At 45.3% G+C, this 16388-nt stretch overlaps 1 protein-coding gene across 1 annotated transcript in view; it reads right to left on the reverse strand.

Moving 5' to 3' along the window:
• The window catches only part of LRP3 (LDL receptor related protein 3), a 38555-nt gene that overhangs the window by 9939 nt on the left and 12228 nt on the right, over window positions 1-16388 (reverse strand). The window contains exon 3 of the mRNA XM_038754339.1: window positions 9264-9402. Coding sequence (XP_038610267.1) covers window positions 9264-9402 — 139 coding nt within the window. The remainder of the gene's footprint in view (window positions 1-9263; window positions 9403-16388) is intronic.

Raw genomic sequence — 16388 nt, forward strand, 5'->3', positions numbered from 1 at the left:
ATTTGGCGGGGGTGGGGGGTGGGGTGTGTGTGTGTGTGTGTGTGTGTGTGTGTGTGTGTATATACACGCACCCTCTCATGCAAGGGAGTCATTTCCACCTCTGAGCAAGAACCCCTCCCCTCCATATCGGACAATTGCTTGGGTCACAGCTGGCTAAACAAGAGGATTCTGGCCCAAAGTGGAAGAGTCTACTTTAACTGGGGAAGACATTTTGGAGGAGGTGACTTTTTAAGTGGAGATGGGTTTGGTGGAGCTGAATTGCTATAGAACCTCTATTAATCTTCTGCAGATTACAAGCAACCTTAGGACATTCAGTGGAATAAAAGTAGGGAATTTAAGGGAGAGGTTCAAACGGACAACACCTAATAATGATAATAATAACAATTGTGGTATTTATTAAGCACTTACTATGTGCCACTCACTGTACTAAGTGCTGGGGTTGATACAAGCAAATCGGGTTGGGCAGAGTCCCTGTCTCAAGTGGGGATCAAGGTTTCAATCCTCATTTTACAGATAAAATAACTGAAGTCCAAAGAAGTGAAGCGACTTGCCCAACATCATTCAGCAGACAAGTGGTGGACCCGGGACCCATGACCCGTGGACGACCCCATGACCTTCTTATTCCCAGGCCAGTGCTCTATGCACTGCACCATGTGCCTCTTCCCTATAGGAAGGGAGAGCTTCTCTCTTCCTCTTGATGGGGGGGGGGGTCCCTCTCCTTAGAAGCAGCAGAGAGCTAGTTGGCTCTGCTCCTCCTGGTTTACTTGCTTCTAAACTACTTAGACATCATTAGGTCGGTTACAAGAAAGGGGAGCTGTAACTGCCCAACCTGTTATTTATTGTGTGCCTACTGAGGTTCAGCAGGGCACTAAGCACTTGGAGGAGTACAAAAGAATTAGGAAGCAAGCCCCCTGCCCGCAAAGAGTTTACAATCTGCTCCCTGAAGGACAGGGACTGTGTTTAATCCCAGCTTGTGTACTTTCTCCTAGTGCTTAGAACAGTGCTCTGCATACAATAAGCACTTAATAGGTACCATTACTTCTACTACTACTACAACAATATAGCAGGACAGAGAGACACTGAGCTAGAACTGTAAATGGGGGACAGAACTGGAGTCCTTTCCCCATCTAAGTCCCAAATCTTTCTCCCAGAGTTCCCTGGACACCCACAAATACCAGTAAGTGGAAGAGAGCCTCCACTAGCTACTGCATGAAAGAAAGACGAAACTTCACGGGCCAGGCTCATCTCCACACCCCTAGTAGTACGAAAAAGAGGGACACAATCAGTAAAAAGAAAGGATTGAAAATGGGATACTTCCATTTGGAATTTTAGCAAATTATACTTCAATTCCCAATGGATAAAAGAACCTGACCTTCCTGAACCTCCAAGTGAAACTTTCCAATGGAAAACCTAATCAGGAATTCTACAACCCCAGAAGTAATAATTATAACAATTATGGTATTTGTTAAGCACTTACTATTGCCACACACTCTACTAAGTGTTGGGGTGGATACAAGCAAATCGGGCATGTCACTATCCCTATACCATATGGGGCTCACAGTCTCAATCCAACCTCTCAAATCCCACCTTTCAAATTTGCCATTATTTTCCATCGTAACAAATTCTTTCAAAATGATGCACAGACTCTGATTCCAAAAACAAGGGCCAGTAGCCAATGTGGTTCATGTCCTACAACCAAACTAGGTGGCCAGATGCCCTGCTTTAGGCCTGGGCCCAGGATTTGTGGCTTAGCAGAATCTTGATCTGGCCCATGACCTAGTAGAAACAGCCTGGACCTGGGTTCTAAGCCTGACTCTGCCACTTGTCTGGGTAATCTTGGATAAGTCACTTAACTTCTCTGTGCCTCAGTTTCCTTATCTGTAAAATGGGAATGAAATTCCTGTTCTCCCTCCTATTTAGACTGTGAGCCCCATGTGGGACAGGGACTGTGTCCAACCTGATTATCTTGTACCTAGCAGAGTGCTTAAATATATACCACTATTAACATTATTATAACAAACTGAGAACAACTGCATTAAATGGGAAAACAGAAAGGGGAGACTCCCTTTCTAATAGATAGTTAATGAATTAGCAAATACTATTCAGAACCATTCTATTCAACTGGTCATTAGGGCAGGAAGGGCTGCTTTGTGGAACTTGCTATTTCTCACACTTCTCTCCCTCAATCAATCAATAAATGGTATTTATTGAATGCTTAATACATGCAGAGCACTGTACTAAGTGCTTGGGAGAATACAATACAACAGAAATAGCAGATATGTTCCCTTCCCATAATGAGTTTTCAGTCTAGAGTCTCCCTTTCCATGCTCCCTGGCTTCAGGAGGCCGGCCTCCCCCAGATACCATGAAATTTGTAGGCTGCATTTTTATTTGACAGAGCACTGCCTTCACCCTCCACGATCCATCAAGATAGTGGACAGAGCACAGGCCTGGGAGTCAGAAGGACCTGGGTTCTAATCCTGGCACCACCACATATCTGCTGGGTGAGCTTGGGCAAGTGACAACTTCTCTGGGCCTCAGTTACCTCATCTGTAAAATGGGGATTAAGACTGTGAGCCCCATGTGGGACAGGAACTTTATCCAACATGATTAATTTGCATCTACCCCAGCGCTTAGAGCAGTGCTTGGCACATAGTAAGTGCATAACAAGTACCATTATTATTACTACTATTACGATAGGAAAGTGATTTGGGTGCTGCAGGGCAAAGTCATCTTTGAATCTGAACTCCAAGTTAGGCTTCTGAGGGACCACTGACACTGGCCTTATTAAAACCTACAATCCCGAAATTTCTTTTTCAAAAAAAAAATTAGAAAAACCAAACCTACTTTAGGCACTCTTCTCCAATCGAATCTTCTGTTTCAAACAAAAAACAAGAATGGTGAGCTATTCTCTAAAATGAAGCACTACCCATACTGTCTCTGCCCTGTATGATTTGCTCCCAATACGGGAATAGAATGGAGAGAAGGGACCTGTGAGAATATTTTCCAAAAATTCACTAATACCCATCGGATGCAACTAATGACTACACTGACAGTCAAGTTCATTTGTAACTCAGGAAGAAAAGAATATCTCCCCTCTGAAATGATTGTTAGGAGAGTGAAAGGAGAACATTTAAATCCCAATAGTTTTGTTTCAGGGTCAGGAGAGGTGAGCGGCAAGTTGTCTGCAATAAGAAGCCGAAGTCCACATACCGTTGACCCATTTCACAATCCATTCAAGTGTCCCAAATTGGAAAAGCTCCTGGGGCACCAATGCCTACAATCTGAGAAAGACGAAAATTCACATTGATAAACAAACAGACCTACCCCGCTCATCACCTAGCTAGATCACCAACACCAAGTGTCAGAAAACTAACACACTGTTCAGCTCCATCTGGGGATCCCTTTGATATTGGGAAGTGGCCTCACAGGGCCCTTTTCAGCCTGCAAGCAGGTGACTGGTCAAACTATCTAGGGTCTCTCTTCCTTTGCCAGCCTACTGCAGTTCAATCACTCGACCATAAAGAAACCCTTCCTTCTGTTCAGTGAAAATCTCTCCCGCAGCAGAGTCAAAGATGCAGAAGCTGGTTTGCTGGCTCCGTGGATTTGGCCATTTTTTTAAACATGCTCTCGAAGATTGGGTGAAAATGTGGATCACAGAGTTTCCTGGAAGGAACATGGTAAGGCTCGGGAATGGCTGCTCCTCCTCATTACCCCTGCCAGAAAACAGACCAGATCATTCATTCTTCCTCCCTTAATACACACCCATGACACAGAGAAGAACTACACAGCCTGCGCTACTGTAGCTGAGATTCCCTTCCAATCCTCACCAGGCTCTCATCCAACACCCTGACCATCTCTACCCCTCCAGTTGGGAACTAAAATCAAGTCCAGCACAGTTGACACTTCTCAACCTCAGAGGTCACCAGAGAAAAGGTATCATGTCAGGCCCAATCTGACACAACATACCAGGAAGAGACTTAGGACCAGGAAGAGAGCCTGTTCTCCCTCCTGTCAATTCGGCATAATTAAATGCAATTTGCTTATCCTCTGGCCACTTCATTGCTAATTCCAGCCAACAGATAACAGAATTCTAATGCAGGAGAACTAAGAAGACTTGATCCCATCTCAGGGAGATAGAAAGGCAATGTTAAAGGTTTTATAGAACCACTGACTACACTTCCTCTGAGTTTGCTTTTTGAAAGCCAAAGGAGGTGAATGGATCATTCATTTCAAGATCAAGAGACACTGGGTCGAGGCAGGTTTATCATAACAAGAAGCCCCTACCCGGTCATACCACTACCTCCCTAGGGGTGCAGGGAGGAGCTTCCAGAGACAGCATCCACAACTTGGAGGAATAAGCTGGGAACGCCATCTGAAACTCCCACTGGGCACCCCACGGTTCAAGAGTTAACTCTACGGTAGCTAGCTCAATGTGGATTTCCAAGGAACAAAACCATCACACTAGACATCAAGATGATAAATATGGAAGGATTTCATCTGAGCTTGCAGTGGAAAAAGGAAAGTGTCACACCAGCCTGGTAAACAGACAAAGAACCAGGGAGCTTATTTCCACATTTTTAAGAGGCGAGAGGAATTTCATTCAACCACTTGCAAAGATACCTTCATGGAACACACCATATGCACCTGCTTGCTACTCTGTGGAGGAGACAAAGCAAAGTGCGATTAATTTCTGCTCCAAACATCAAACATTCCAGGTGGATGAATTTGCAAGCCTTTACAACTGTACGTAGATCAGAAACAGAAAAGACCCACTAGATCATCTGGTCCACCTCCCCCCAGGCAGAATGGAGTCCCCAGGTGCTTTTAGCTTAAGAGAGGGTATTGATCAATCAGAATCACTTGGAAGAATGTGTCATTCATCATACCAAGGGTAGTATATTAGAGAATAAAACCACAGCATTGTCTAGGATGTAGAGAACAAAGAAAATCGTTAAGTGGTCGGTGGTTAGCAGCAGAGGGTCGATGAGGAGGAATAAACTGCTCGGTTAACAAGTTGGGTGAAGAACAGGATGTTGAGTCCCAAGCCTACTAAGGAAAAGAGGGAAGGAAGAACAAACAGAAAACAGAAAATTTAGGACTCTCGAAAAGTTCCCTCTTCCACGCCTTCTCAGGAGGCAGTGACAGAATGTGAGCGCTGCAGGTAAAAAGCAAAATTAATATTCTTCTTGGTCCATCTCTGCTGAGTAATCCAACAACAACTAAGGGGAAAGAAAAGTAGACAAAATGCTGCTTTTAAAAAATAAATCAATATAGATCTAAATGAACACAAAATTTCCAGAGGAGAGGTCCATGGGAGACCCCTTCTTTCACTGATGCAGCAAAGTGCACATTTACAATGGGGCGGTTTTATTGGAAGCTGAGGAATAACCGGCTCATAAATTCCAACACAGAATACACTTATTGCTTGCATAACTAGTTACAACTGAAATGTGGCCCCTAGTTTCAGTGAGTACTCCAAATGAGGAACACTACATCCCACTGGGAAACGCTAGCTGCATGGTTTAGTGGATAGAGCACGGGCCTAGGAATCCGAAGGATCTGGGTTCTAATCCCAGTTTCGCCACATCTTCTGTTTGACCTAAGGCAAATCATTTACCTTCTCTGGGCCTCAGTCACCGCATCTGTAAAATGGGGATTAAGAGTATGAGCCCCACGTGGGACAGGGACTGTGTCCAACCTGATTAACCTGTATCAACCCCAGCGCTTAGAGCAGTGCTTGCCACATTGTAAGCACTTAAATAGCAAATTATTATTATTGACAGCAAAGGTACAAGGGCCGTTTCGTTCTCAAGATGAAGTCCTCAATCCTCACAGTTGGGAAACAAGGCAGGCATCCACTGCAGTTTACCAGGTCCCACCCTCAGAAACCACTCAGGGAGAGGCTCACAGTGTTGCCCCATAGCACTTATGTACATACCATAATTTATTTATTTCTATTAATGTCTGTCTCTCCCTCTAAACTAAAAGCTCCTTGTGGGCAGGGAACGTGTCCACCAACTCTGTTATAGTGTACTCTCCCAAGCACTCGGTGCAGTGCTCTGCACACAGCAAGCACTCAATAAATATGATTGACTGAACGGATCCTGGCCTTCCTGGGGAGCCAGTCTGCTGCCTCTAGTAGCTGAGGAAACCAGAGCTCCACACTAAGGTCAAATCCGAGCTGCCTGAGGATACATAAAACCCCCACAGGTGAATACCCAAATCCCTTCTTCCTGATGAACCGGACTAATTGTTCCGATTCTCAGAACCTGGGTTATTCCCCTGCATCTGCCACCTCTCACTTCTCCCCCACCTCCCCCTCGACTCTCTGTTCCTCATTCAAACAACGCTGAGAGAGGAGGGAGTGGAGGTTCTCATGTCAACAGCAGATTTGTTTTTAATTGGAAGGCATCTGGAGCCCAAAGCGGGCGGCATCCCTTCTTCCAGCAGCTGAGTGGAGCCAGCAGATGGTGTCAGACTGCCGGAGCAGTGAGGCCAACCGGAAGCCGTTGTCGGAGAAGGCTGCTGTTTGTTGGTTTGAAATCTCTCTGACCCTGAAAACCAAGTTGCCGGGGGCACAGGAAGTTCAGTCCGGCTACGATGTGTGAAAACACACAACCGCAGCCAGCCCCTTTGCTTCTCAGAGATTTTCATTTTAGCAGCCAATCCCCTAGTTTGGCCAAAAAAAAAAAAAAAGCAAAAAACCAATCAATCAGCCATGACCCTCTGTCTCAGCACCTGGGCAAGATTTCATTTGTTAATGCTTGTGGTGGACTTGTACTCATTTTAAGGCTGGAGAAAGAAAGGCATGTTCAGGTGACATTTATTATTTTTACTACTACTAAAAATAACAACAATGATATTTGTTTAGCGTTTACTACATGCCTAGCACTGCGGTACATATAATCAGATCAGACACAATCTCTGTCCCATACAGGGTTAATAACCTAAGGGGGAGAAAGAACGGGCATTGAATCACCCCTTCTAGACTGTGAGCCTGTTGTTGGGTAGGGACCGTCTCTATGTGTTGCCGACTTGTACTTCCCAAGCGCTTAGTACGGTGGTCTGCACACAGTAGGCCCTCAACAAATACGACTGAATGAATGAATGAATCACCGTTTAACAGACAACGAACCTGAGGCACCAGAGAAGTGATGTGACTCGCCCAAGGTCACCCAGTAGGTGAGTGGCAGAGTCAGTCTCCTGACTTCCAGCCCTTTGCTCTTTCCATTACACCACTCAGCTTCTCAAGTTTTGGAATGGGCTTTGATCCAGACCACAGGGTGATGCTCCTGGGAGTATCTGTGGGGTTCCAGAGTTCTACAGAGAGGCAGAGTCCCCGCTGTACCCCTCCAGCCCTTACTGCCTGCAGTCCCAAGACCTATCAGTCCAGTAGTGCTCCCCAGAACCCCCACAGAACCCCTCCACCTCTTCTCTCCTTACTATGCCCCCAGCCCCTATTCAGGACTCCTGAAGAGTTCTAAACAAGCTAGATGCTGAGCACCTCTAGGCAGATCCCAAGACCTCTGTGGGATTGATTAATTCAAGAGGTCATCACCTTGAAAAGTGGAGATCATGCTGTTGAAAGATGCCCTATTCCTCCCTTTGGAAGACCAACTATCTTCCTTCTTCAATCACTAAAACACCTCCCCAGATGAGGTTTTCAAGTAGCAGTGTGCCCCCTTGGCAGAAAGAAGAATGGAAGTGGCCACGGGGATCCTTTTTTATACATGAACAGTGCCCAGCAGGGGCCCTCTGGGCAACCTATTAAACCAAAGGCATTTACTGAGTCCTTAATGTGTGTGGAGTACGGTCCTAAATGCTTGGTAGAGTAAAGAGTTATTAGACGCGATCTCTGCCCTCAAGAAGTTTATAGTCTAGCAGGGAGACGGAAATGAAAATAAATTACAGGTAGGGGTAGCAACTCAATATAAGGATATGGTACATAAATGCCTCAGGTGTATGGGCCCATAGGGGATGCAGTAGGGAAGGAAAATAGGATGGGGATATAAGAAATTAGGCAGGAAAGGCACCTTGGAAGAGGTGCGATTTTTGTAGAGCTTTGAAAATGAGGGAAGTAGAGGTCTGCTGGATGTGAAGGTAGGTCCAGACTAGTGAAGGGATGTCCAGGCAAGAGGGAAGGTATGAGTAAGAGTAACAGCATGGCCTAGTGGAAAGAGCACGGGCCTAGGAGACAGAGGATCTGGGTTCTAATCCTAGTTCTGCCCATATCTGCTGTGTGTCTTTGGGAAAGTCACAATTTCTCTGTGCCTTCGTTCCCTCATCTGTAAAATAGGGATTAAGACTGTGATCCCCACATGAGCCATTTATATTAACGTTTGTCACCCCCCCCCTTTAGAATGTAAGCTCTTTGTGGGTAGGGAAAGTGTCTACCAACTCTGTTGCATTGTACTCACCCAAGTCTTTAGTGCAGTAAGCACTCTAATATAAATAACCATTGATGATAACGATGACATGGATTGTGTCCAACCAAATTAGCTGGTATCCACCAGAGTGTTTAGCACAGTGCCTGGCACATTTAAATACCATTAAAAAAAAAGCAAGGAGTCAGCATCAAGAGAGATGAAACAGGCATAGTAGGTTGGTGTGAGAGGAGTGGAGTGTGAGGGCTGGGTGACAGGGGAGAGGAGTGAGGATAAGTATGGAGCTGGGTGGTATAGTGGAAAGAGCACAGGCTTGAGAGTCAGGGGACCTGTACTAATTCAGGATCTCCTACTGGCCTGCTGTGTTACCTTGGGCAAGTCACTTGACATCTCTGGGCCTCAATTTCTCATTTGTAAAATGAGGATTCAATACCTGTTCTCCTTTCTACTTTAGCCCCTGTCCCACATGGGGTTTACAGCCTGTGTCTGACCTGATTATTTTTTTATTTACCCTAGCACTAGGCACATATTAAGCATTCAACAAATACCACATCATCATCAACATTATTACTATTATTTTGGGGGAGAAAGTGGATTGAGGGCCTTAAAAGAGTCAGGAGTTTCTGCTTGGAACAAAGATGGTTCTTCAGTAAGGCAACTAGAACCTGCCACGAGTCCAGAGAGGTGATGGTTGTTTAGGCCCCTAACCCTCTGCCACTGGAAACCTTTGAAATATGATTTGCCGGGGCCAAGAATCCTTCCCTCCCCTGGCCTGAGCCCTTTCATCCCCATGAGAGAGCCAAAAACCTCTATGTCCCTGGCTCATTCTGCTCTCGTTGGGCCCCCGAACAAAGGGCAGGAAGCCCCTGGATCATACCTAATCGTTATTATGTCTCCATGGTCTCCTTGGATGTACCAGCTGCAGTTTGTGGCAGGAGGGTAGTTCAGAGGCCAGGCAGGACTGTAGATGACACCCCGTCTCTCTGTGTGCTGCTCTAACTTTCCACTGCAGGCAGCTGTCAACAGACACAATAAACAAGAGAGAAAGTTGTTGTTTTTAAAGCCTCCTGGTTAATGTTCAGGCTCGCTTATGGCTCAGAGACTTTCAATATTCTCCAGAGAGAAGCTCTCATCTGGTGTCTACCAATTCTGTTATATTGTACTCTTCCAAGTGCTTAGTATATTGCTCTGCACACAGTAAACACTTATTAAATGATTGAATGACTGATTGTCAGCCTTCCCTGGGGGTTTCCTCCTCCCCACACCACCAGATTCTATTAGAGGCATTGAGTTTTCTGGCCTACAAAAACTCAGAACCAAAATCAGAAGTGGCAGATAACCTCAGATAGTGACAAACTCACACCTGGGCTAGAAACCTCACAGACCCAAGGTGGTTAGAAGGATTCCAGGCAAGGAAGCCCAGGTCTGACCCAATGAAGAGATGTTTTGTAAGCTTTGTGCTTCTTCCTGTTACCAGCAACTCCCCATGGATGACAGCAGAGAGAGAAACAAGATAGATTCTGGATTCAACACCTAACATTTCTTGGGAAGGGGGAAGATGAGTTGCCTGACTGGGAAACCATGTCTCTCACAGATAACACTTCAAGCTTTTTTCCTGCCTCTCCCCCTAGTTATGCTTTAATCCTGAAGGCTCACTGTTTATGCAGGAATCTTTGTCCCAGCTACTTGGTTCATTTGGCACTATGCTTTCCCTCATTCAAAGAGAGCTTTGAATAACCAGAGTTTGTAGATCATAAAGGTCAGCAGTCTACAAATTACAAGGAACCCTAATCCCAGGTGTCATTATTTACATTGTTTTTTGAGGTTTACCCCCCAAGTATAATGGTAAAAACAAAGTCATTCTTCTGCCATTTATCCCCTTGGTTTGACTTCTTTTTCCTTTATTGGACTTGGGAGTGAAGCCACACTGACCTGTTTCGGCAACATCTCCCCCCTCTCCTCCAACATTAATCCATTGTTACCTGCTCGGTTTCACCTCTACAGGGAACCTGAATATCAGACAGCAAGGCCCTAATTAACCAAAAATCACATCTCTAGTTTGGGATCTTTAGAGAGGCAGTGTAGGTTAGTGAAAAGAGCACAGGCTTGGGGGTCAAAGGGCCTGAGTTCTAATCCAGACTCTGCCACTTATCTGCTGTGTGATCTGGGCAAATCACTTCACTACTCTATGCCTCAGTTTCCTCATTTGTAAAATGGAGATTCAATATCTGCCTTCCTTGTCCTATAAGACCTAAATGGAACAAAAACTGTTTCCAATCTAACTACCCTGGATTTATCTCCATGCTTAGAATGGTGCCTGGCACATAGTAACTGCCTATAATACCACAGCTACTATCATTATATCATTATTATTGGGGGGGGGGGCTTTCCCAAGTGCTTAGTAGAGTGCTCTGCACACAGTAAGCACTCAATGAATGTGACTGACTGACAAAGCATGCCTGGGACTTCACACATGAGCAAGGAAGTGAATCATGAAAAACCAGTTTAAGCAAGAAGAGGTTAAAAAAAGGTGGGGGTACATTTTCAGAGCAGGATGATAAAAATTGCTGCAGAAACAAAAAAACAGAATCCCACTCAGAGGAAAGAAATCTTTAAATACAGCAGGAAAGGCAGATTCTGAGAATATAAAAACAGTATGTGCCAATCTTTTCTCAAAAAAAAAAAGACTTCTGAAGTTAATTTTAAATGAAAGTAAAGCGACATCTCAACATCGGATGGATCCAAGAATCAGTCAGACAGGATATTTCATGGACACACTGACAAGGGAAGAATATTTTATACTGTTCATTGCAGCCAAGAATTCCCCAACCAGGGAAGAGCCAGATACTCAGAATTCACAGCTTTCCTCTCAAACAGCTACTTTTTAAAAAGGGTCTCAATGTGAAGGGTCTCCAAACTTCATTCATCCAATCATATTTATTGAGCACTCACTGTGTGCAAAGCACTGTATAAAGCACTTGGGAGAGTGCAGTATAACAATAAACAGACACATTCCCTGCCCACAATGCAGCTTCTGCCCTGCAGCAAGGCATTCCCATTTTTGAATCGCACAGAGACTGCAGGTGGAATAGCAGGGTCACCTGGCAGTGAACTGTCTGGGGAAAACAAGCCTGACCTCGAGAAGGAAAAAAAAGTTGGAGGCAAAAATGCTCACGCTAGAAATCAATCTTTGCACAAAATTTCTACTGCTGAACAGCTAAGGGGTGGTAAATTCCAGCCCGCCAATCCCTGATCCTTCAGTCTCAAATGCCATAGTAAGCAAAAAATGCACTAACTCTTACCCAAACGCAGATCAAACGCACTGGATAAAATTACCACCACTCTCAGGCCTTGTGATTATTCAGACTTACCCAGCATTTAATAGGTACAGCATGTACTATAGTCCCTACAACCTCTCTGGGAAGTGAAAGAGTACCAAGTGCTCATTAACCCCATTTTATTGGCTGGAGAAACTGAGATCCAAAGATAGTCATGTGATGGGTCCTGAGGCCCACAACAAGTCAATACAGAGGAGGCAGAAGGTCAATCAATCTGCTTGAGTAACACCCTAGCCCTGGCACTACCTGATCTCAAAACACTTCGGAAACAGTGCCATGCCGACATCGCTTTGATAGCGTACATTGATCGCAATGCTATTATCCTGGTTTTGCGATCACGGAAACGGAAGCTGGAGAGGCTGGCCAAGCTGAAGGCAAAAACATCTGAAGTGGGATGTAGGTCTCTTTTAGAAGTCACCTCCCCGACTCAGGTCCCTGTAGGAGAATGGCCCTTCATTTCTGAGTCACCTCCTATGAATGGCCCTTCATTTCTGAGTCACCTCTTTGCTTCCGCCAGCCTCCAATACAGGGGATTGCAAGTTTAGACCCCCTTACCCGAACCTGTTCAGGATCCTCAGGCTGAAATTTTAAATGAGTAGGGACTGGGTTCAGACTCAGAAAAGAGGGAAGTGGGCCATTATACCAACCACAACAGAGGTGAATCAGAGGTTCTGGGCGTTAAACCCGAGAGTCAGATTAGTCAGTCAGTCAATCACATTTATTGAGCGCTTACTGTGTGCAGAGCACTGTACTAAGTTCTCAGAAGAGTGCAATTTAACACAACAGACACATTCCCTTCCCACAACAAGTTTACAGTCTAGAGGGGGAGCTCCGGAGACAGACACAGGGCAATGAGATACGTTTGCCCACTATGCAGAGACCTCTCATGTCACAGGACGCTGAGTCCCTAGAGCATTTCCCGATCCTTTGCTCAGTGCTCTCTTCTTCTAGGTACAGGGGAGGGTGGGGGGGGAAGGGGGAGGGCGCAGCCTTTGCTGGTTTCCCAGTGAAAGCAGGATGACGTCCAAAGTAGGACTTTGTGGGCATGGACTTTCAGAGGGCTATTCAGCACTTCGGTGTGTGGCACTGACAGAGGTGTTGCTGCTCTGATCCATGCTCAGAGGGAGAGCCCGTCCCCAAAAACACAGAGCCACAGTCAAACGCGGAAGGGAAGGTGACGATCCGGGACATGGTACAACTGGCAATGTTCCTTGTGGTCTCACTAACATTCTGGTGTACTCAACCACTTCCTCTCTTGGGGCCCCGCTCCTGGGACCTCGAGACCAGGAGCATAAATAAATTGCCGAAACTGTGTGACTTGGCTGATCAAACGTCACTTTTTTTTTAATGTATTTGCCAACTTTTGACATCAGAAATACGAGTTTAAGTGCCTTGCTTGGAGATCTGAAGGACATTTCTGCTCTAAGGGAGTATGTCTGGACAAGTATGTGATGAACGCTTGGAAGTTCTGTTATGTTCTCAGCTTTGCCATGACTCACTACATCATTTTCCCTGTCTAGACCTCAACTTCCCCATCTACAGAATCTGCACCCTGATTGGCCTTGTCGGGAGAGGATGGGGGGTGGGGGGTGGAATTCTCAGAAAGGGGAGATGCAGTAGTAGCCTTAGCAGTAATCATATTTAATAAGTGCTTAGCACTGCATAAACATGGGGTAGCGATACAAGGCCATGGGTCCACAGGGAGCTCATAATTTAGAGAAGGTGAAGCTATACCATAAGAAAAATAAACCCCAGATTTAAAAAACCCTGGGGCCAACCCAAAAGAGAAATTACACTTGACAATTGTGCAGTTGTAGACAATAACATGTACTATCTACACTTCAAAACTAGATAGTGTCCCATCTACTTTTCTGGATCTCTTCTTTCAGGGCTAATTATCGCAGCATCTCTCTAATAATGACATCACCCTCCCCCTCCTTCCCATCATCCTTTCCTTGCCCTCTCTCACTTACTGCTAAACAGCAGTTTGGAGCAGTGTACTTTAGTCATCCTAAAGTAGCAGCAAGCTGTTACTTGAGAAGCAGGAGCGTGGCTGCTACGTGAGAAACAGCGTGCCTCAGTGGAAAGAGCCCGGGCTTTGGAATCAGAGGTCATGGGTTCAAATCCTGCCTCCGCAAGTGGGACAAAGTGGGACATAGTCACACTTGTCAGCTGTGTGACTTTGGGCAAGTCACTTAACTTCTCTGCGCCTCAGTTACCTCATCTGTAAAATGGGGATTAAGACTGTGATCCCCCTGTGGGACAACCTGATCACCTTGAAACCTCCCCAGTGCTTAGAACAGTACTTTGCACATAGTAAGCGCTTAGTAAATGCTATCATTATTATTATTATTAAAGTACTGAACTGGGCTTCTGTTCTCTTCTCTCTCAAAAGGCATGGCTCAAAAAGTAAGTAAATAGGGTCAAGAAAGACCTCAGAAATTTTATGCTATTCCCATCCCTTTTTTTAGCGGTATTTGTTAAATGCTTACTATGTGCCAGACATTGTACTAAGTGCTGGCATAGATACAAGACAAGCAGGTTGGACACAGCCCATATTACAATCCCAATCCTCATTTTACTGATGAGGGAACTGAGGCACAGAGAAGTTAACTGACTTGCCCAAGGTCACACAGCAGACAAGTGGTGGAGCAGGCATTGGAACTCAGATCCTTCTGATTCCCAGGCCTGTCTATCCACTAGACCACGCTGCTTCTCAAAATCCTGAAAGCCAGGAACACAAAAGAGAACTGATGCTTTCTTTTTAATCACGTCAAGAACTTAAATTATATGGGGGAGGGAGAAAGGGTGAGGAGGCTATCTTTTTTTCAAGTGTTAAACTGTGATGCCTTGACCTGGCTGAAAGTGGGAAGAGAATGCAGGGCTGGATTTAGGGGCAGTGATCACCCAGAAAGCTCCAGTTTCTGGAACGTAAGGGGAGACAAGCAGGGGAAGGAGATGCAAGTTGGAGAAACAGGGGGTGGGGGGAGTGGGGGAAGAGAGGGAGAGAGAAGAAGGAAGAAGGGGGATATTTAATTGCAAGGAGAATGCTGACTAAAATGCAGAGGTACGTGCAATCATTCAGCACCAGTCATAATAACAACTGTGGCATTTATTAAATGCTTACTACGCGGCAAGTACCGTACTAAACACTGGGTTAGATGCAAAATAATCAGCTCAGACACAGTCTCTGTCCCACATGGGTCTCACCCTCACTTTACTCCTCTAATGTCAACCTACTCACTGTACCTTGATCTCATCTGTCTGACCGCTGACTCCTCACCCACATCCTGCCTCTGGCCTTGAACTCCCTCCTGCTTCATATCCGACAGGCCATCACACTCCACATCTTCAAAGACTTATTAAAGTCACATCTCCTCCAAGAGGGCTTCCCCAAATAAACCTGCATTTCCTCTACTCCCTCGCCCTTGCTTTTGGATTTGCACCCTTTATTCACCCCACCCTCAGTCCCACAGAACTTATGTTAATATCCACAATTTATTTATTTATTTATATGTCTGTCTCCCCCTCTAGACTGTAGGCTCCTTTTGGGAAAGGAAGGGGTCTACCAACTCTGCTCTATTGTACTCTCCCAAGCACTTTTTTTTTTTAATGGTATTTGTTAAGCACTTAGAGTCTTAATCCCCATTTTACACATGAGGTAACTGAGGCACAGAGAAGTTGTGACTTGCCAAGGAGGTAAATGACTTGCCAAGGAAGTGGCAGAGCCAGAATTAAAACCCAGGCCCGGGCTCTTTCCATTAGGCTAGGCTGCTTCTCACGCTAGCCCTTGAAGGGAAGATTACCATTTCAGCTTGACCAGAAAGAAGCAAACAAGTCAATGCTTTTGCCCAGAGTAGGAGAGAGTGACAACTGGTAATTATTCTACCATTTTCTGGCCTGAAGAGACATTAAAACTCAGTAATAAGTACTTTCTAAGGACAGGGAAGGGTAAAGCACCCATGATGCCTTATTTGCCCAAAGTGAGAGAGTAGTGTTTTACCTTTCACCTGGATTTAGCTCTCTAATGAAGAGGACCTGCCTCAAAGCACTACTCAGGGAGTTTGCCAGGCCGGGTTAGGAACCCCCATACTCCTTCTGACACAAACCCTTGTGATAAATGCAATAATCAGTCAAAACCCCTAAAGGAATCTGTCCCCTGATCCCAAGGACACCATTTTAGAAGAGAGGAGAACCCAAGAGTAAGTGAAGATAAGAGACTCAAAGCTATCAAACACCTGCTCCGGTTCCCTGTTTCTGACAGAAGAAACGTTAATGGAGTACAATTGCAGAGTTTCTAAATTCACCACGTCACCATTTACACTGATACATTAATAAACTCAGCCTGAGTCCTGGCTCCTCTCCCAGGACCTCAATCTCAGATATGCCCAACACTTCCTGGAGCAGGGCTGCAGGTCCAGGAAAAGCATGAATAATGCCACCGCAGTGAGTGAGCTATGATCTCAGCCACGACAGTCAATGGAGACCGAGGATCCTGCAAAAGCCACTAGGTTGTCGGATGGAATACTGAAGGAGGGGAAATTATTGAAGATCAAAAAAAAAGTTTTAAAAATAGTCTAATTTAAAAAAAGCTCCAAGGAAAAGGTTGACTAGCTGTACAAAAAGCTATGGAATTGCTGCTGTGAAAGACATAATCCCATTGT

The sequence above is a fragment of the Tachyglossus aculeatus genome, chromosome 11 (genome assembly GCF_015852505.1).
Source record: "Tachyglossus aculeatus isolate mTacAcu1 chromosome 11, mTacAcu1.pri, whole genome shotgun sequence".
Classification (NCBI taxonomy): Eukaryota; Metazoa; Chordata; class Mammalia; order Monotremata; family Tachyglossidae; genus Tachyglossus; species Tachyglossus aculeatus.